General features: G+C 34.6%; 2 protein-coding genes and 1 long non-coding RNA gene across 4 annotated transcripts; all 3 read left to right on the top strand.

Annotated features, from left to right (window-relative positions):
• Positions 1-207: 207 nt before the first annotated feature.
• LOC137826034 (auxin response factor 6-like) lies at positions 208-8,633 on the top strand. Of its 2 annotated transcripts, XM_068631878.1 has the most exons (14): positions 208-874; positions 1,489-1,601; positions 2,472-2,570; positions 2,671-2,727; positions 2,810-2,968; positions 3,063-3,147; positions 3,788-3,878; positions 4,229-4,393; positions 4,472-4,594; positions 5,507-5,582; positions 5,727-5,874; positions 6,012-7,135; positions 7,526-7,722; positions 8,158-8,633. In XM_068631878.1, the coding sequence occupies exons 1-14, from the start codon at positions 829-831 to the stop codon at positions 8,357-8,359; spliced, it is 2,685 nt and encodes an 894-aa protein (XP_068487979.1). In that variant the 5' UTR covers positions 208-828; the 3' UTR covers positions 8,360-8,633. The 2 variants fall into 2 exon arrangements, with proteins under 2 accessions (XP_068487979.1, XP_068487977.1); XM_068631876.1 differs by having other exon boundaries at positions 321-874; positions 4,229-4,594.
• A 1,456-nt stretch (positions 8,634-10,089) lies between these two features.
• Positions 10,090-20,060, top strand: LOC137825357 (pentatricopeptide repeat-containing protein At5g14770, mitochondrial-like). Its single transcript, XM_068631029.1, has 2 exons — positions 10,090-12,411; positions 17,488-20,060. The coding sequence occupies exons 1-2, from the start codon at positions 10,225-10,227 to the stop codon at positions 19,906-19,908; spliced, it is 4,608 nt and encodes a 1,535-aa protein (XP_068487130.1). The 5' UTR covers positions 10,090-10,224; the 3' UTR covers positions 19,909-20,060.
• LOC137826033 (uncharacterized) lies at positions 12,513-15,475 on the top strand. The gene is made up of 5 exons (XR_011083395.1): positions 12,513-12,741; positions 13,212-13,398; positions 13,509-13,596; positions 13,709-13,785; positions 15,197-15,475. It is a non-coding gene; the product is annotated as an uncharacterized lncRNA (long non-coding RNA).
• Positions 20,061-21,492: the final 1,432 nt, after the last annotated feature.

Below are 21,492 nucleotides of genomic sequence, written 5' to 3'. Positions count from 1 at the left end.
GTTTCAAATAACCCTCTTACATTTTTTTTAGAATATTAAAAGAAAAAAAAATCATTCTTATGTTTGTTATAATGTTATTAAAAATACTTTCAGACGTATATTTCAATAAAAACAACATTTACTATATTTTTTCTTTTCTTTTAATTAATTTAAAAAGTAAATAAAAATACTCAACAATATAAAAATTAACAAACATACTTTGGTAGTAAAACATAGAAGTAAAACCAAATTTGGGAAGTTCTGGGTTGTTAGTATCCAATGAGTATCTATCTACGTATCGTAGAAACTTTTCGTATTTTCCGTCGTCGTTACCATTTCGTATAGTAGCACAACACATACCATGCCATGGATCAATTATTACAGTCACTGTGCATTATTGTTGTTGAGTAAGAACATAGCCATTTTCTCTCTCTCTCTGAAACACACACATCGCATTCTCTCCTTCTTCTACTCAAATCCACATGAATGTTACTCTCACTTCACTTGCCTCTCTCCTCCACTACCTAATTCCACTGTTCACCTCCGTTTCGGTGAGATCTGCCAAGCTAGGGTTTCAGCTTCAGCTTCCAAATTAGGGTTGGATTTGGGAGTGTTATGATAACCAGGAGGTTCGGGTGTTGCATTGGAAGTGGCTTTGGATGATGGGGTTCTGTGGGTGCCGTTAGTTTTTGGTGGGGGGGTGGACTATGACTCAGGACCATTTCTGATTCGAAGGGACATGCAAAATTTGCGTGCGTAATAATAACAACTGTAATGATGCTTTTGTTCAACTTGGGGTGCTTCGGTTTTTACTAGTTTGGAACCTCACCTGTTGTTATAGCTCCAAGAATGAAGCTTTCTTCTTCTGGATTTAATCAACCGGGGGAGGAAGAAGGTAGTGGTAGCTTCTTTGATTCTTTCGTTTTGTGCAAATTGCTTTGTATGATGTTCTGCCCTGTCCCCCACTTTTTTCTCGTGTCTTGTCTTGACCTTTATTATGTGTTTTTTGTGTTGGTGGTTCTTTTTGTCTTTGCATGGGTTTGGAAGGAGAGGACAGGGATACACTAGAAGTACAGTAGCTGTAGGTTTTGTTTGTCATTATTATATGGCATGGAGTGAGGTTGAGCAAGTTGCAGTGGTCTGTTTTTTGTTTTTAATATTTATGTACAGGTCAGGGTCAACTTTTTAGTGTCATGTCGATTTGATTTGTGTTGATTTGTTTCAACTCTCAAGTGTCGGTGGTGCTTAGTCTGCTGGTGTGTGCAGTTTATGATTTTAAGTTTGAGGTGACAAGGTTGTGTTGTGTTACTATTTATGTGTGGTTATTCTGTTTGCCTGTTTGTTTGTGTGGTTGGAGTTTGGATTGTGGTATGTTGTTTTGATTGGTAAATATGCAGTGGACTTAATGTGCTGATTACTGATATGCCACTTGTAGACTGGACTATAGCTCCTTTGGGCTCATGTGAAATGATTTACTTCATGTGTACTCATGTTAGCCTGATTTTGCAGGGGAGAAAAAATGTTTGAATTCTGAGCTTTGGCATGCATGTGCTGGTCCTCTGGTTTCTCTGCCTCCTGTTGGAAGTCGTGTAGTCTACTTTCCCCAAGGTCACAGTGAGCAGGTCAGTAATGCTACTTGATCTATAAGTTGGATTTATTGAACTATCCTTAATTTTTTTTTTACGTTTTGTGAGTATTTGGTGAATCTGCTAAGCTCATGAAAAGCACATAAGGTTGTATAGAAAATTAGAACCTCACTTAGTATATCCTTACGATCTCAGTGCCCAGGGCAGTTCTAATATTTGATCTATCTTCTAAAGTCAGTGGAGTAGACTGCAGTGAAATCAGTTATGCTTGTGCCGGTTCAAGCTTGTAATTTGAAGACAAGATAAAATTGGTATTTGATCTGATAGCACTGGAGACTCACAATTTTTCAGCAAGACTGTAAAAGTATGATATGAAGTGCTGTAAGCTGTGAGTTACATGTTAGCTGACTTCACGAATTAGTGTTTAAGTCATTGTGCCTGGAAGGAGGGAGGATGGGCTAATTAAGTGATGAGAAAATAAAAGATGCTCCATTAAACTTTTGATTTTATGCTTTCTGTTGTTTCTACCGCTCTAGCTCATAAGTGAAGTCCCTCGTAACAGATGTGATATTTCTTTATGCTTTAAATGGGCACCGTTTTGTTGAATTTATGGTTTCATTTCTAGATTAGTCTGAACGTTGGTTATCCTGAATATTATGGTATGAATCTCTTGTATAATTGCTATGCTAAAAATGAGTGACTGACAGATAGAAAACTCTTTGGTGTATCATCATGATTAATATTAGTTTATATTTTTTCCTGAGCGGAAGGGGTTCCAGCCAAAAGGTTGTCTTTTCTAAACTATTGTTGCATTTAAAATTTCTAAAAAACTGATTGCCGTTCATGTATTTCATTTATATATGTTTCTTTATAGTCATTTGATAAATATAGATGTTCATTTTACAGGTTGCTGCTTCAACCAACAGGGAAGTAGATGCACATATTCCTAATTACCCTAACTTGCCACCGCAACTTATCTGTCAGCTTCACAATGTAACAATGCATGTGAGGATAAAATTAATAGTTCTGAACTTCAGGTTAAATATAATTCAGAATGCACTTTTATGGGCTTGCACTCTGAACCTTTTAAGCATGCATCTTGCAGGCGGATGCTGAAACAGATGAAGTATATGCACAAATCACTCTGCAACCTCTAAATCCAGTACTTTTCTCTTATTTGCTACCTTGTTTTGTTTTACTTTATTTTATTTTGATAGCATATCTTGACATTATTTACTTTGTAGCAAGAGCAAAAGGAGGTGTATCTTATGCCTGCTGAATTGGGCTCTCCCAACAAGCAACCAACCAACTACTTCTGCAAAACATTAACTGCAAGTGATACCAGCACTCATGGAGGATTTTCTGTTCCTCGAAGAGCAGCTGAAAAAGTCTTCCCTCCTCTTGTAAGTCATATTGACTTTGTGATATATTTGATTCTCAGTAGTTAGTTTCTCAGTTCTTGATCTGACCACTATTTTTCTTTAATTTGTTTCTCAGGATTACTCACAGCAACCTCCTGCTCAAGAACTAATTGCCAGAGATCTTCATGATAATGAATGGAAGTTTAGACACATATTTCGAGGTTTATTTTTTTTAAGCTTTTGGTATAAAATTATTTGTCGTCTCCACATCTACTTTTTTTTGTCCACTTTATGCTGTTCCATTACTGGTAAAAAACAGTCTGATGTACTTGCATATTCAACTCAAATCTGTGATCTTCCTTTTTATTAAGCAAAACATAAATTGAGTAGCATTGGAAGTAGGACATAGGTTTCTAAGGAATAATTTATTTGCATATGATATGACTAAATTAGCTGTACTATTTCTATTTCTGTCTTATTGCATACTCATTCCATCCTTATTTGGTTGGGTGCTTGGCTTGTTTGGTCCAATTTGTTTCTTGTCTTAAACTTAGCATTACTACTTGTAAAATAGCATTGCTTTTGTAATTTTGAAATTTTACTCAACCTTGATCAGTCTAATTTTTTGGTTAGCAAGAAAAATATGAAAGCTTTGTTAAGGATCATTATAAATGTTGAGTGTATAGTCCTTAATCATATTCAACTTATCTTCTCTGGCTCTTCCTCTTCTCCTGAAGAACCTTTTCCGTATCAAATTTGACAATTGTTTATTTGGGACCAAGGAATGATTAGCTCATAAAAATTACTTAAATTGTTTCTTAAATGTTTTCACGTCTAACTACATTATATCTTCACTTTCAGGTCAGCCCAAAAGGCATCTTCTCACTACTGGTTGGAGTGTCTTTGTCAGTGCCAAGAGGCTTGTTGCCGGTGATTCAGTCCTTTTCATCTGGTACATATAATTCTGATATTTCAAATGACTGATACAATTGGAGATTCAACTTGTTTTCTCTCCCTCCATCTGTGTACACAGTTTTAGTTATAGATGTATTGTAAACTGAAAGGCAATTATTAGAGAGATATAGAAGTCATGCTTATTTGTATTATTTCTTCATTATTTTAAAATAATATCCGTCTTTGGGAGCTTTATGATCTGATAAATAAGTTTATCTTGTTAGCCTGCTTGTAGAACAATATATCACCAGTAGTTGCTTCTATATAGACCATGGGTGCATGACCAAAATCTATTACAAGGAACTTTTAAGAAATGGTTGTAACCATTCTTCCTGTTCTTTTTATCAGGAATGAAAAAAATCAATTACTTTTGGGCATAAGGCGGGCAAATCGTCCACAGACTATAATGCCATCATCAGTTCTGTCAAGTGATAGCATGCACATTGGTCTTCTTGCTGCTGCAGCTCATGCAGCTGCTACAAACAGTCGCTTTACTATATTCTATAATCCAAGGTTTGTATCTTTAATGCAAATGATGAAAATTATTACCCTACAAATCATACCAAACTTGCTTCTTTTTTTGGTGAATAGGGCAAGCCCATCTGAATTTGTCATTCCTTTGGCCAAGTATGTTAAAGCAGTGTATCATACACGAGTTTCTGTTGGCATGCGATTTAGGATGCTGTTTGAGACAGAAGAATCAAGTGTTCGTCGGTAGGTCTTTCTTGTCTTAAATTTTCCCTTCTCCCATGCGAAACATTGTGTTTACTTTATGTTTTTGTTCTGCCACATAAGAGAGACAGTTCATTTGGTTAAATTAGTTCTTAGGTCCCCATACTTTCAGGAAAATTCAAAATGTTCTCGATAGTTTAAAATTAAAGTTTCATTTTTAAAATGGTCTCTATAACCCTCTAATGGTAGGGTGGTGGATTATGGGACTATTTTTTTGAAACTATAATTTATTTTAACCTTCCATGTAATTTAACCTTTAATTTTACTTTCCCAATTTATACATATTCTTTTTTTGTGGTTCATCAATGAACGTGTGCAGTCTCCTGTGTAATTAATAAAGAAGCAAATATACTGTTATTCACAGAACACTGCAGTTTCCCAATCAGCATTGCTGGTAACTGCACATGATTCCACCCTATTTTTTAACAGGAAATTATTAGCTGGACCCCCGTTAAATTTAGATCTATGTGGGACTGTGACTTAAACAATTGTGTCAGTAGCAAATGTGCTGTGGACTTTTGATCCTATTAAACACTGCCCTCTTTTCCCCGTAACTTTCTTTGGTTTTGGATCTTGCCTTTTTATGCTACTGATTTGTGAACATTATTCTTGCATTAATGGTTTTCTGTATGCCATTTGATGCTTGCTGCTCTCTGGGCTGCACTCCTGTTCCTGACTGTTGACGCCTTATTATGTGCTTCCATATTTTTCAAGGCCAAGGTTTTTGTTGAGTGGATTAGCCATGCCAATATATGCATGTATGCTTCCAAAAGATAAAAGTTTTGACTGATTAGCCACAACAATATTTGGTTTTCTTCAGAACAATAGTCTTTTCTAAGTTTGTTTTTTCTTAAACATTTGAACCTATACTTACTGTAACATGTTCTTGTCCAGATACATGGGTACCATAACTGGTATTAGTGATTTAGATCCGGTCCGCTGGTCAAATTCACACTGGCGTTCTGTGAAGGTTTGTCATGATTGTTTGATTTATCTAGCAACTATATGTTGTTGTCGTGATATAATTTAGCACTATTATAGAAACATCTAAGATTGTGTTTACAGATGAATCAGATGATGTATAATTTGTTTTCTTAACTGTTTACTTGTGTAGGTTGGCTGGGATGAGTCCACTGCAGGGGAGAGGCAGCCAAGAGTTTCCTTGTGGGAGATTGAACCTTTGACAACATTCCCAATGTATCCATCTCCATTCCCCTTAAGGCTGAGGCGTCCTTGGCCAACGGGCCTACCTTCTTTGTATGGTATGTGGTGGTTCTGTTAATAAAATGTCTCGTGGCATTCTCTGGGATCTGTTGACAGTATGCTTTATTTTATTGTCTTCTGATGTACACATCATCTTCATTTTAATTTATTTCTGTCTTCCATTTGTGTAAGTCAGGTCTTAAGGATGGAGACATGGGACTTGGTTCTCCATTCATGTGGCTCCAAGGTGGACTTGGGGATCAAGGAATGCAATCTTTAAACTTCCAGGGGCTGGGTGTTGCACCGTGGATGCAACCTAAACTTGACTCTTCTATACCAGGTCTCCAACCAGAGTTATACCAAGCAATGACTTCTGCTGCATTCCAGGAAATGAGGACAATGGATCCTTCAAAATCTTCCCAATCTCTGTTGCAGTTTCAGCAGACTTCAAATGTTCCCAGTGCTCATACCTCTGAGGTACATAGGCAAGTATTACCACAGTCTCAGCCTCAAAGCACCCTTCTACAAAATTTTCAAGAAAACCAAGTGCCTCCTCAGTCACAACTTCTGCAACAGCAGTTGCATCGTTACCACCCATATAGTGATCAGCGGCAACAGCAGCAACTTAAAAATTTGCCTGTTCAGCAGCAGTTACCAAACATCATCTCTCCTTTGTCTAATTTTGCATCAGGTACCCAGTCTCAATCTCCTCCCATGCAAGCTCTTGCTACACATTGCCAGCAGCAGAGTTTTCCTGAACCTATCAGGAATCATATTTCTGGTTCTGATGTTTCCCCTATCCAGAGTCTACTAGGTTCGTTCTCCCAGGATGGAACATCCCAGTTACTTAACTTGAATGGATCCAATTCCATTATATCTTCTGCATCCATCCTACCCAAGCAAATGACAGTTGAATCTCAGCTTCCGTCTGCTGCTCCTCAATGCGTGTTGCCTCAGGTGGAGAACTTGGGAACATCACAATCAAATGTGTCTGAACTTGCTGCTTTGCCTCCATTTCCTGGAAGAGAACATTCTGCATATCATGGTGCTGCTGATCCTCAGAGCAATCTGTTATTTGGAATTAACATTGATCCCTCTTCTCTTATGCTGCAAAATGGCATGTCAAACCTGAGAAATATGGGCAATGTGAATGATTCATTATCATTGCCATTTTCTGCTTCAAATTGTGGAGGTGCTACAGGCACCGATTTCCCCTTAAGTTCAAACATGACAACATCGAGTTGTATGGATGAATCAGGCTTCTTGCAGTCTTCTGAAAATGTAGACCAAGCAAACACACCAACTGGAACCTTTGTTAAGGTAATAGCTAATGTATTTTTGTTTAAAGGTGGTATGCCTACGATTATAGATTTTATGTGCAGCCACTTAATATAATTTACCAAAATTAAGCAACACTTTATCAGTTAAAGATTGGTTCAAGATACAAGTTAAATATATTTATATAATGTATTTATGTTCAATGTTGAATTGGATCTACTGTACAGGGATATTGGGACCCTATTTATGCAAACAGTAAATTGGTTTTGCTGGAAATATAGCAGCTCTTTTTTTCTTTTTTTTTGTTTCCTCTTGTTTTTTAAGATTTTTTAAGACTACTATTTTCTACAATTAGTACGGGGATGTGGTCAACTGTCTAGGACTACTATTACTCTAAATTTATTTATTGTGGATGCGGTGTAATTTGTACAGGTTCACAAGTCAGGGTCCTTTGGCAGGTCACTGGACATTTCTAAGTTCAGCAGCTATGATGAGCTGCGTAGTGAGCTTGCTCGCATGTTTGGCCTTGAAGGCCAACTAGAGGACCCTAAGACTCAGAGATCAGGCTGGCAGCTTGTATTTGTAGACCGGGAGAATGATGTTCTTCTTCTTGGTGATGATCCTTGGCAGTAAGTTGCTTTATGCGAGTTATTTATGTTCAAGTTATAGTATATTATCTTATGAATTGCTACGTGCTTCATTGATGCTAATGCCGTAGGTGGTACAGGTATAGTTAGTGACGTTTCTTGTCAACACACTTCAACATGCTTAGGTTTTGCAAAACTAATTTTTGTGGATCTGAATAATATTTTTCTACAATTTTTCTTGTTCCTTCTAGTAATTTTTTTATTATCATTAACTTTGAGGACATGTTCGCTGCTCTGAGACTACTGCAATCGTGGTCAATGCAGAAGTGTTTAATTACTTGCATTGCATGTAATCCCTAGTAGCAGAACGATAGAAAAAAGTGTGTTGATTAAAAGTTGAATGTATAAGCACTTCATTTTTAGACTTATATGATTCCAGATTCTGCACAGAAACATTTACATTTGATAATTTTGCAGGGAGTTTGTGAACAATGTGTGGTACATAAAAATACTATCTCCACTGGAAGTGCAGCAAATGGGCAAAGGTGTTAGTCCTTCTACTTCTGCCCCAGGTCACAAACTTTCTACCTCTGGCAACTCTTGTGATAATTATGTGAATCAACAAGAGTTGAGAAGTTCCAGAAATGGTATGGCATCAATGGGGTCTTTTCACTACTAGGACATTCTCCCGTGTAAGGAGTTAGTTGAAAAATTGTGGTGGCAAAATTTTATGTTACAGAGTTTCTTATGTATGGATTGGTCCAGCATTCTTATACTTCACATTAATGGTTGAGATGTAGTGATTTTGCAAGGTCTTTATATAGATAAACAGCAAATGACTGTAAATTATAATAGGTTGGACCTTGTTTCTGTAATGGTTAGTTGCTTATAGCATGTATTAATTATTATCTCTTATTCAGTTCTTGCAATCCAAATTTGGGAGCTTCGTTGTCTCTTGTTTATGCACCCCGCTCCAGTGTCATTTCCCCTCATATTTTACATTCTGACAACTTTTTGTGAAGTGAGTTTCTATACGACAAAACGGAGCACAATTTCTGATGCATTTTTTATGAACAAATAGTTTCATTGAAGCAATATTTATTATTGCAATCAAGAACATTTAAAATGATTTTTTTGGAGTTGTCCAATATATTTTGAAGCTTAGGGTAATTAATAATTTGCCAAGCTTCGTTGATTTTAACTGTAGTATGTTTTTTATTTGAAAAAAAAACTTATGCTTAGTTTTAAGTTTGTAAGGTTTTATTTTTTTAATTTTCTTTCAACAAGTACTTTAAAAAAAATTAAATATGGTTCAATTGTATTAATACCCTCTATTTATTCACTGTTTTTTTTTAAAGTAAAATAGATTCTAACTTTTGCCTATGATTATTTTTGGCATAAAATATAATTTTTTTAACTCAGCTAGATTTTAAATTCAATACTATTTATTTCAGTGAATGGCTGATACTCGATTTTATGCATATGATTTTTGAGGATCACGGTCAAAAGAAAGTCAAGTAAAAAATTGAGCTTCTCATTCTTATCCACAAATAAATAAGATATATTTGGAATAAGGGTTAAATATACTCTTTATTATCCATTTATCCATGTAAATGCGGAATTTATTTTGGATCATAATCCATATTTTAGATAATCCATATTTTAACATTCTGCATACTTATAATAAGAGAATTATTGAAATAGTTTTTTGTCAGATTATTTTTACATGGCAAATTTTTGGTGTAAACTAAGTTTTTGTTAGATTTTCTTTTACATGATAAATAAACTTTCAGGGTAGACTAGGTTCTTCTTAGTTTTTTTTTCACAAACGAATTTTCAGATGTTAAATATTTTATAGACAATTCGTTTATTGTGTAAAACACTACGAATTTATTTTAATAATTTTCTGTAAAGTTTACATTAGAGATAAAAAAAAATTAACCCTTAAAAAGAATGAAATAGGTAAGAAGTATTTTTATGTAAAAATGTGAATTTTTATTTTAAAAAAATATTTTCAACAATTATTTAAAAAATAAAAATGCTTTTTGGAATAATTATTGAACAAATGCATATTTAGAATATTTATATTTTAATCTAATCACATGTTTTGTCTCAATCTTATAAAATAATCATTTAATTTTAATTTTATTCTTATAAAGTAACTTAAATTTTAGTTCTAGAATTATTTTATTTAACAATTCGTCCAACAAATTTATTTGTCAACTATCCCAAATCAATATATTTTTATCTTTATCTACGCAATTGATTTTCTTAATCACTTATATTTTTAGTTTACACTTTATAATTTATGTCTAAATTTAATCTTAATTTTTCTTAAAAATATAATATAAATTGTTGATTGTAAATTTAAAACACAATTTATAAAAATAAAGTTTTGAAATGGCGAGGGTTACGTTTTCTGCGTGTAAACGTTGAAGTGTATCTCTCTCATCGTGATTCGTAACAAACGCTGCATCATCAGAATCGTTATTCATCGCGGTGGCTCCATTGGGGTTAGTCTCTCCCCTTCAATCTCTCACCTTCATGTTGGAAACATTCAAATTCTCTTCCAATGTGAGTAGGGTCACGTTACTTCGCTTAAAAATCCCTTTTTTTCCACTTTGCACAGCTGCCCCGGGCAGCAATTTGAATGATAATGAATGTGAGAGTAGTGACAGTGAGACAGAGTGGGAGAGATTGCTCAAACCTTTTGACCTCAAACAGCTTAGAAGGTCACTGACCCCAATTAGCCCTTTTCAGCTTTGTAAATTGCTGGTGCTTCCTCTTGACATTCCCACTTCAATGGAACTGTTTCAAAGGGCTGGTGCCCAAAAGGGGTATTGCCACACCTTTGATGCCTACTATCTCTTAATTGATAAGCTTGGGGCTGTTGGGGACTTCAAAGTTGTTGAAAACTTGTTGAAGCAAATGAAAGATGAAGGAGTAGTGTTTAAGGAATCACTCTTTATTTTGATTATGAAGTATTATGGGAAGGCAGGGTTGCCTGGCCAGGCAACTAGGCTTTTGTTGGACATGTGGGGTGTTTATTCATGTGACCCCACTTTTAAGTCCTACAATGTTGTGTTGCAGATTCTGGTTGATGGGAATTGTCCCAGGGTGGCACCTAATGTTTTCTATGACATGTTGAGTAGAGGTGTTTCTCCTACCGTGCATACCTTTGCTGTGGTCATGAAAGCCTTGTGTATGGTTAATGAAGTTGATTCGGCTTGCTCCCTTCTCAGGGACATGGCCAAGCACGGGTGTGTTCCAAATTCGGTCATTTACCAGACCCTGATTCATGCTCTTTGTGAAAACAATAGAGTGAGTGAGGCGATGCGGCTTTTGGAGGACATGTTTCTGATGTGCTGTGAGCCTGATGTTCAGACCTTCAATGATGTCATCCATGGCCTCTGCAGGGCCGGTCGGATTCATGAGGCAGCGAAGTTGCTTGATCGAATGCTCCTTCGAGGTTTCAGTGCCGATGCTCGGACTTATGGATATTTAATGCATGGGTTGTGCAGAATGGGGCAAGTTGATGAAGCAAGGAGCTTACTGAATAAAATTCCCAGTCCCAATACTGTGCTCTATAATACGTTAATCAATGGATATGTTTCTAGTGGAAGGTTCGAAGAAGCCAAGGGTCTTCTATACAATAGCATGGTAACTGCGGGTTATGAACCTGATGCCTACACGTTTAACATAATGATCGATGGACTTTGCAAGCAAGGGTATTTGGTTTCTGCCCTTGGATTTTTATCTGATGTGGTAGCAAAAGGCTTTGAGCCCAATGTGATCACGTACACCATATTGATAAATGGTTTCTGCAAGCAAGGCAGATTAGAGGAAGTGACTGGAATTGTAAATAGCATGTCAGCCAAGGGTCTGAGTCTGACTACAGTGGGGTACAATTGCTTGATCTGTGCACTGTCCAAGGATGGGAAGATTGAAGAAGCTTTACAACTGTTTCACGAAATGTCAAGCAAAGGATGTAAACCTGATATTTATACATTTAATTCTTTAATACATGGACTGTGCAGGAATGATAAGATGGAACATGCCTTGAGTTTGTATCATGACATGTTCTTGGAGGGTGTCATTGCTAACACTGTAACGTACAATACGCTGATTAGTGCATTTCTTATGAGAGATTCAGTTCAACAAGCATTTAAGCTTGTCGATGAAATGTTATTTAGAGGGTGTCCTCTAGACAGTATTACGTATAATGGCCTTATTAAAGTTCTCTGTAAAACTGGGTCAGTTGAAAAGGGATTGGGATTGTTTGAAGAAATGCTTGGGAGAGGGATTTTTCCAACCATTATAACTTGCAATATTCTGATCAGTGCCTTGTGTAGAACTGGAAAAGTAAATGACGCTCTAAAATTTCTTCGGGATATGATTCATCGTGGTTTGACACCAAATATAGTCAGTTATAACTGCCTGATCAATGGTCTTTGCAAGATGGGTCATATTCAAGAGGCACTGAACATTTTTAACAGGTTACAAGGTGAAGGAATTTGTCCTGATGATATTACATATAACACACTGATCAGTAGACACTGTCATGAGGAGATGTTTAATGATGCCTGTCTGCTTTTATATAGGGGCGTAGATAATGGGTTCATTCCCAATGAAATCACTTGGTCAATACTGATAAACTATTTTGTAAAAAAAATACCAAGGGGAGAAAGATTTTCTAAGAATTACATGGTGGAATTCGGAGCTTCTTCTCCTTGAAGCCAGCATATTTTATCCAGTCTTGATCTCATTTGTTTTGTCTTTTGGCATTCTGGTTATGGGCTAATGTCTCTGGATTTTGGTCCATTTTCTGCTCATGGGAAATTGGGAGTCCATCCAGCATTTTACTGTGACATGTCTTCAATATTTGTGAGTCGTATTGCTGGTTGAATTTTGGAGTTTGCACAAGTGCAGAATGGGGAAAGACTACTTTGAGTTATCTCATCAAGCTGATCGAAGTTTTCTGTAGCTGAAGCATAAACATTCGCTTTTATGTAGTATCATTTGAAGGAAAGATAGTTGGCTGGTTCCACTGCTGGTTAAGAGGTATATGTTAAAGATATGATTTGATCACATCTAATAAAAAAATATCTTGCCAAATATTTCTCAATATTAATTATTGATTTTATTTCTTATTATTGTATTTATTTTTCATTGTAAATAGAAATACACTTGTGTACACACTACAGACAATTACAAGCAACCCTTTCAATAGTATCTAATTGTTTCCCTGTCATATGTTGAACTGTCTCCCCTTAAATTGATTGATATGATTTTTCTTGCTTAAAAAACTAGACGTGTTTGTTGTCTGTCCTTCGATTATTCTAATTTAATTATTTATCCCTTCTCTGATTACTTGGTTGGATTGATACATTTGTGAAGCTTAGCTTTAGGTTTAACAGTGGTTTTGGGTTTACTTTTGTTTTTTTTGTGTTTCTAGCTTTGTTCTCGGATTGCTAGTCGGTGTTGTTGTGGTGAATTGGTTTGAGCATTTGCATTGGTGTTTTTTGTTGTAGGAACACTTCCTGGTGGGGGTGGATAAGAACTCACAGGGTTTGTAGTTGGTTGTTCCCCTGGAATACCTTGAATTATAGGGATAAGGGAACGGGCGTGGTAGAAGGAACTGTCACAGGTGCTTAGTTGGTGCAAGGGACTGTGATGACTGGTGTAGGCGGGCTTGGATTTGAGGGGAAAACAGTGGCAGTGAGTGTGTCTAGTAGTTTTTCTAATTTGGACGTTTGAAAGAAATGAAATTTTCAACTAAGCTTTCATTTAAGAAATCAACTGACTTGTAATCTTGTAATCTTGGCCAGAGTGCTGAAAAATCTTGTAATCTGTCACCAAAAGTTTGAGATTGGGAGATTTGATTTTCTAGAGAAATGAAGCACCAACAGATGTTAGGTGAGGTGTTTTGATTGAAACAAAGACAAGAACCCACAATGCAGTACACGGAGTGCCATGCAACACATCACACCATTATATCAATAATTAGTTTGATTTTATACTGTTGAAGGTTGGTACCGTGGCATTAAGGAAGTAAAAGTTGCTATGAACCCAGTCACGACGAGGGCTTGGCAGAAGGACCACTCTGTGAGTTCCTCTGTATCTCCTTATCTTTTGTCTTTCAGTGTCTCAGTTTCTCTTTGAAACAAACTCATTGCTTTTTATCTTGATAAACAAGTACGCCATGTTTAACAAATAAATTTTATCCTAACAAGCATGTCATGTTCGCGGGATTATCAATATTGATAGCTTTCTTGATATCTTGATTCTTTTCATATCTCATTTTTTCCTTGTTCTTGGCTTTTCTTTCTTGTAATGCAAGAAGTTGACTTAGGGGGCTAAAGTTCACCATGCTGGAGAAGACAACTTATATAGATGTGCTTCTAATACATTCCTTCGAACACACACTCTACTGTTAGTTGAAAGTTATTTCAAATTACAAAATCATGGGATAATCATTAAATAAGAAGTGAGTCCCTCCAATTTTTGTAATTTCTAATAAATTCAATTCAACCAACAAATAAGAGTTGGTTGCTAAATTTTTTTATTGATCATGTAACCAATAAAAAAACATGTGTTGCCTTTTATTTTAATAAGAGGCATCTGAATTTGTCATTCCTTTGGCCAAGTATGTTAAAACTGTGTATCTATACCAGTTTTTGTTGGCATGCAATTTAGGATGCTGTTTGAGACATAAGAATCAAGTGTTCGTCGCTAGGTATTTCTTGTCTTAAAATTTCCCTTCTCCCATGTGAAAAACTGTTTACCTTTTGTCCTATGCCTTAGAGTGATAGTTGGGTTGGTTAAATTACTTCTTGGTCCTCGTACTTTTTGGTAAAAAACAAATCAAACTGGTCTCCGATAGTTTGAAATTTTTTAGTTTCATTTTTAAATGTTCCCTACAACCCTCTTATGGTAGAGTGCTGGATTAAGGGACTCTTTTTTTGAAACTATAGGACCCAACCCAGTTGCTAATTCAAACTCTAGGGGATATCTGACTTCTTTCAACAGTATAAAGAGTCCAATAAAGTAAGTAGACTTCTAATTTTACTTTTCCATTTTCATTCTTGTTCTTTTTCTTATGTGATTTGTAGATGAATGTGGTGATGTTACATAGTACTGTGGGTTGTACTGTGTTCTGTGTTGTATGAGTAAAGAAACGTATATGCTGCTATTCACATGCAGTTCCCAATCAGCATTGTTGGTAACTGCATATAATTTCATCCAAATTTAAGAGTGAAAGTATTAGTTGGACCCCTTTAAATTTAACCGCACATGATTCAATCAGTATTGCTCATTAACTTTGAGTACATGTTCATTGCTTTGAGACTACAGAAACAGAAGTCAATGCAAAAGTATTTAATTACATGCATCTCTTCCCAAATAGCAGAAGGCTAGAACAAAGATGCTCACTAAAATTTGAATATATAAGCACTTCATTTTAGAACTCCTGATTCCTGATTCTGCACAGAAACATTTACATTTGTCAATTTTACAGGGAGTTTAAGAGCAATATGTGGTACACAGAAATACTATCTCCTCTAGAAGTACAGAAAATAGGCAAAGGTCACAAACTTTGTAGTTCTGGCAACTCTTGCGATAATTTTGTGAGCCAACAAGAGTTGGGAAGTTCCAGAAATGGCATGTCATCAACGATGTTTTTTCAACAGTAGGAGATTCTCCTATGTAAGGAATGTTTCATGAAAAGTTATGATGACAGAATTTCTTATGTATGAATTCACCCAACATTTTATACATACTACTACTGTATTGTTTAGATTGGAAAGATATTGAATTGAAAATGGAAAGAAAACAAAGAAAAAAAAAAGTAGAAATTAAGATATTAGTTTAAAAGAAAGAGAATAAAAAGTGAAAGGAAAAAAAATTGTAGTTAGATTTGATTAATGTGATGGAATAAAAAAATTATATTAACTGGATAATACGATTAAATTACTCGTTAAAATTTAATAAGAATAAGAATGATTTAAAATTGAGAGATGATTAACTATGAAGTAATTGTTTTATAAAATTAAAAATAATATTTAAAAATATTTAAAAATTAAAATTTAATTTACTTAAATAATTAATTACAAATCATGTACACGTTGTTTTCCACTTACCAATGTTAAAAAAAATTAAGTATAGAAAAGATTTGCGAACGGGAAATGGAAACTACACCTTAAATAGATGGACATAATAAATAAAAGATTTTTTTAATTAATTTACACTCAAACAAGAATACATTTAAGTCAATTCAAGAATATATTTAAAAATAACTTGAATTTTATTAGAAATAAAAGCATAAATCTACATAATATTTAATTAAATATAAGTAAAGAATTAATGTACATGTAACAATTTTAACAATCTATAAAATAATAAAGTATGTTTATTAAAGTCATTCAAGTAAGAAGAGTAGATAAAAATAGGAATAACATGTGACATTGCACATATAATTACTTGATTTTAAACATTATCTACAATTCAAAAAAATTAAGTATGTTTATTATAGTCATTCAATTTAATTTTAGTTATTTTTGATAAAATTAAAATTAATTTTAAATATTACCTATAATTTGACTTATATTAAAAAGAATTACTAAATAGAAATTAATTTTAAAAACTAAAATAATTAGTTATTATTTAACTAAATTAAAAGTCATTTTATAAATTAAAAAATTATTAATATCTAAAGTAATTTTTATTATTAATAAAAATTTATAAAATAGTTTTTAAATTAACATCTAATAATTAGTTACTGAAATTTTAGTTACTTACTACTTTATATTTTAAATTATTTTTTATTAAATTTTTTAGAAATTAATTTAAAATTTAAAATATTAGTAGTTAAATTTTTGATAGTTAATAATTAAATACTAATTTAAAAATTATTTTATAAATTTTTATTAATAGAAGTTATTTTAGATACGAAATTTTTTTAGTTTATAAAAAATCTAATTTAATTAATATATTAATTAATTATTTTTGTCTCTAAATTTAATTATTATTTAATGATTTTTTAATAAAATTAATTAAAAGGATTATTGTTTTTAAAATTGGTCTATGTAGTTTCCATCTTTGTAAATTTGTTATTATACTTTAACTTTTTAAAAATTGGTATGTGAATTTGTTTTATATGGTTATGGTTAATTATTTAAATAAATTAAATTTTAATTTTTTAATATTATTTTTAATTTTATAAAATGATTACTTTATAATTAATCGTGGTTTAGTTTTAATTCATACTTATATATGCTAAATTTAATAAAAGTATTTTGATAACTTTTATATTTTTCAATTAATTGATTTTTTTATTTTGCCACAGATCAAATCAATTATATTTTTTTTTATTTTCTTTTAATTTTCACTTTTTTGTGTGTAAATAATCTTACTTTTCATTATTTTTTCTTCTTCTTATTTCTTATTTAGTTTTTTAAATCGAAATTTTGAAGCCTCGCATAGAGTTCTAAATGATTAAAAAATTATGATTAACAAATAATTTCATTAAGCAATGTTTATCATCTATATCTATAATCTCTAATGACATATAAACAGATTGGGTTTTGGAGCTGTTACTTATGTATAATTTTTTTCCCCTTTATACCTTTATATATATAATTAATTTTATTGATTTAATAATCAGTAAAAAAATGATTCACATCATACAAATTAATAAACATACCTATTTTATGTATATATTAACAATACTTTAATAAAAATAAATTTTTCTAACTGCATAATTCTCTTATTAGTTATAGAAAAAGTGAATACTTCCGCTAATTGTAACGGTGTAAAACCAAACCCTCTCAATTGATATTGAAAACATTGAAATCCCGAACCCATGTGAGCAGAGACACGCTTCTTCTTCTGGTTGTTGTTGATTTTGAGATGAATCGTGCACTGCTTCCGAAGCACGTTGCTGCGGTGGTGAAAGCACAAAAGGATCCTCTGAAAGCGCTGGAAATGTTCAAATCGGCGAAAAAGGAGTCGGGCTTCAAGCACACGCTGCTAACATACAAGTGCATGGTCCAGAAGCTGGGCCATCACGGCGAGTTCGAGGAGATGGAGAAGGTGCTTTCGGAGATGAGAGAGTACGTCAACAATGCGCTTCTGGAAGGCGCGTACATCGAGGCCATGAAACACTACGGTAGGAAGGGGAAGGTTCAGGAAGCTGTTGACACCTTCGAACGCATGGACTTCTACAGCTGTGACCCCTCCGTTCACTCCTACAACTCCATCATGAACATTCTGGTCGAGTACGGCTACCATGACCAAGCCCACAAAGTGTACATGAGGATGAGAGACAGAAGGGTGGAATCTGATGTGTACACCTATACCGTAAGGATCAAGTCCTTCTGCAGAACTTCCAGGCCTCATGCTGCTCTTAGACTCCTTCGTAACATGCCTGAACTTGGGTGTGATTCCAATCCTGTCGCCTATTGCACTGTCGTTGCTGGGCTGTATGATTTTGGTGACCATGAAGATGCGCGTGTTCTGTTTGATGAAATGCTTGCGCGGTGTTTGTGTCCCGATGTTGTCACGTTTAATAAGCTTGTGCATGTGCTGTGCAAAAAGGGTATTGTTTCTGAAAGTGAGAAGCTTCTCGGCAAGGTTTTGAAGAGGGGGGTTTGTCCCAATTTGTTCACCTTTAATATTTTTGTTCAAGGGCTTTGTAGGGAAGGTGCTCTTGACGGTGCTGTTAGGTTGTTGGATAGTGTGTTGCGGGAGGGATTGAGTCTTGATGTCGTCACTTATAATATATTGATATGTGGTCTGTGTAGGAATTCGTGGGTTGTTGAGGCTGAGGATTACTTGCGGAAAATGGTGAATGATGGATTGGAGCCTGATGGTTTTACCTATAATAGTATTATTGATGGATACTGCAAGAAGGGGATGGTGCAATGTGCGAATAGGGTACTGAAGGATGCAATTTTTAAGGGTTTTAAACCTGATGAGTTTACTTATTGTTCCTTAATTAATGGGTTTTGCCGGGATGGTGACCCTGATCAAGCTATGGCGGTCTTTAAGGATGGACTCAGAAAAGGTTTGAGGCCGAGCATTGTTGTATACAATACCTTGATTAAAGGGTTGTCTCAGCAGGGTCTTATTTTGCCAGCTTTGCAATTGATGAATGAGATGGCTGAAAATGGTTGTCAACCCAATATATGGACTTATAATTTAGTTATAAATGGCTTGTGCAAAATGGGTTGTGTGTCTGATGCTAATCATCTTGTAGATGATGCTATTGCCAAAGGGTGCGTACCGGACATGTTTACGTATAATACTTTGATTGATGGCTATTGTAAACAGATGAAGTTAGAAAGTGCAACTGTGGTAGTAAATAGAATGTGGAGTCTGGGTATGACTCCCGATGTTATCACATACAACACTTTGCTGAATGGGCTTTGCAAGGCTGGAAAATCTGAAGAAGTAATGGAGATTTTCAAGGCAATGGAGGAGAAGGGATGTGCTCCAAATATAGTTACGTACAACATTATTATAGAGAGCCTTTGTAAAACTAAGAAAGTTATTGAAGCTGTAGATTTGCTTGGGGAAATAAAAAGCAAGGGTTTGAAATCTGATGTTGTTAGTTTTGGCACATTGATCACTGGGTTCTGTAAGATTGGGGATCTTGATGGTGCTTACCGGTTATTTAGAAGGATGGAAAAACAATATGATGTTTGTCATACAACAGCAACATATAACATCATAATCAGTGCATTTTCTGAACAACTCAATATGAATATGGCCATGAAACTCTTTTCTAAGATGAAGGGCAATGGCTGTGACCCAGACAACTACACTTATCGGGTTTTCATAGATGGCTTTTGCAAAATAGGAAATATTTCTCAAGGATTCAAGTTTCTTTTGGAAAATATAGAAAAGGGGTTTATACCATCATTGACAACATTTGGACGGGTTTTAAATTGTCTGTGTGCAAAGGACAAGGTTCCAGAAGCAGTTAGTATCATCCACTGTATGATACGAAAGGGCATCGTTCCAAACACTGTAAATACAATTTTTGAAGCTGATAAAAAGGTGGTAGCAGCGCCTAAGATACTTGTAGAAGTTTTGTTGAAAAAGGGTCACATAACTTATCACACTTACGAACTACTATATGATGGTATTAGAGATAAAAAGATACTCAAGAAAAGGCTCCCAACTGTGACTTCTCTTCATCGAGGGACCAGGTTACCAGCTGTTGATTAGAAGATAATATCTTTGGAAAGTGATCATTCATGACCCTCTGCTTAGTTCTAACTTGCAAAGATATTTGAGCTTCCAGTAGATACCTATTGTTATGATACTGAATTTCACAATGCTAACCTACCACACTTGAGTCTTCAAGCCAAATTTTTCATTCAGAAGTACATTTGAATAATGAGAAGTGATGATGCTCATCTACATACTCAAGTCCTCGACAAACAAGAGAGACAGCTGCCAACTTTCACAGCATTGTCTTTTGATTTGTAACGTGGAAATTAAAGTACAAGTCATGCTTGTATATCTAAAGGTAAGCTCCTTTCAACTTTTGATTGAGATGTACCGTGTGTAGTGTAGAATTTTATATATGGAAGCATAACATTTAATGTCCTTATGTTCACTTTTCATTTTCATGTTGCAGGCTAACTTTTAATTTCATGATGTAGTAGTACATGAGTCAATATACAAGCAAACATGCATTTATTATGGTAAACCAGCATTTGTCAAAACTATTTATGGGTGGTTATTCTGTTTACCTGTTTATGATTTTAAGTTTGAGGTGACTAAGGTTGAGTTGTTTTTCTATTTATTTGTGGTTATTCTGTTTGCCTGCTTGTTTGTGTGGTTGGAGTTTGGATCAGGATATGTTATTTTGATTGGTAAATATACTGTGGATTTAATGTGCTGATTACTGATGTGCCACCTGTAGACTGGACTATAGGCCCTCTTGACTTGTGTGAAATTTACTTCATGTGTATTAGATGATTTTTAGGAGAGAAAAAATTGTTTGAATTCTGAAACCTTGGCATGTATGTGCTGGCCCTCTGGTTTTTTCTGCCTCCTGTTAGAAGTCGTGTAGTAGTCTACCTTCCCCAAGGTCACAATGAGCAGGTCAGTAATGCTGCTTGTATCTGTAAGTTGGATTTTATTGAACTATCCTTAATTTTGTAGCATTTTGAGGATATTTTGGGGCAGATGCTATGCTCACGAAAAGCACAAGTACAGAAAATTAGTACCTCATTTAGTATATGCTTATAATCTGAGTGTGCGAGGCTGTAAGCTGTAAGTTCCATGTTAGCAGACTTCATGGATTAATGTTTAAGTCGTTGAGCCTGGAAGGAGAGAGGATGGGCTAATTAAGTAAAGAAAAAATAAAATATGCTCCATTAATCCTTTGATTTATGCTTTATGTTGTTGTTGCTACCACTCTAAACATAAGTGAAGTCCCTTGTAATGGATGTGGTATTGCTTGATTTGAAGTGAGGAGCATTTTCTTGAATTTTAAATAGAATTTGACATTATGGTTTCAACTCTAGAAAGTCTGAACCTTGGTCAGCCTGATAATCATGGTATGAATCTCTTGTATAATCTATGTAGCATAAACATTGACACGGACACTGATACGACATGGATACGGACTTGTCGAATCTATATATTATATAATTATGAATTATATAAATTGACAATAAAGATTTATGTGTACAAGTATGTTTCAGATTTTTTTTTTTTAACGGAAAGATGTTTTCCATGGCTGATTCAAAAAGATTTGTTTATTATTTTTATAATCATATTAAAAATTTATACAATAAG

Source organism: Phaseolus vulgaris, chromosome 8, assembly GCF_000499845.2.
Source record: "Phaseolus vulgaris cultivar G19833 chromosome 8, P. vulgaris v2.0, whole genome shotgun sequence".
NCBI classification, from domain to species: domain Eukaryota; kingdom Viridiplantae; phylum Streptophyta; class Magnoliopsida; order Fabales; family Fabaceae; genus Phaseolus; species Phaseolus vulgaris.
This window is presented reverse-complemented; position numbering and strand designations above follow the sequence as displayed.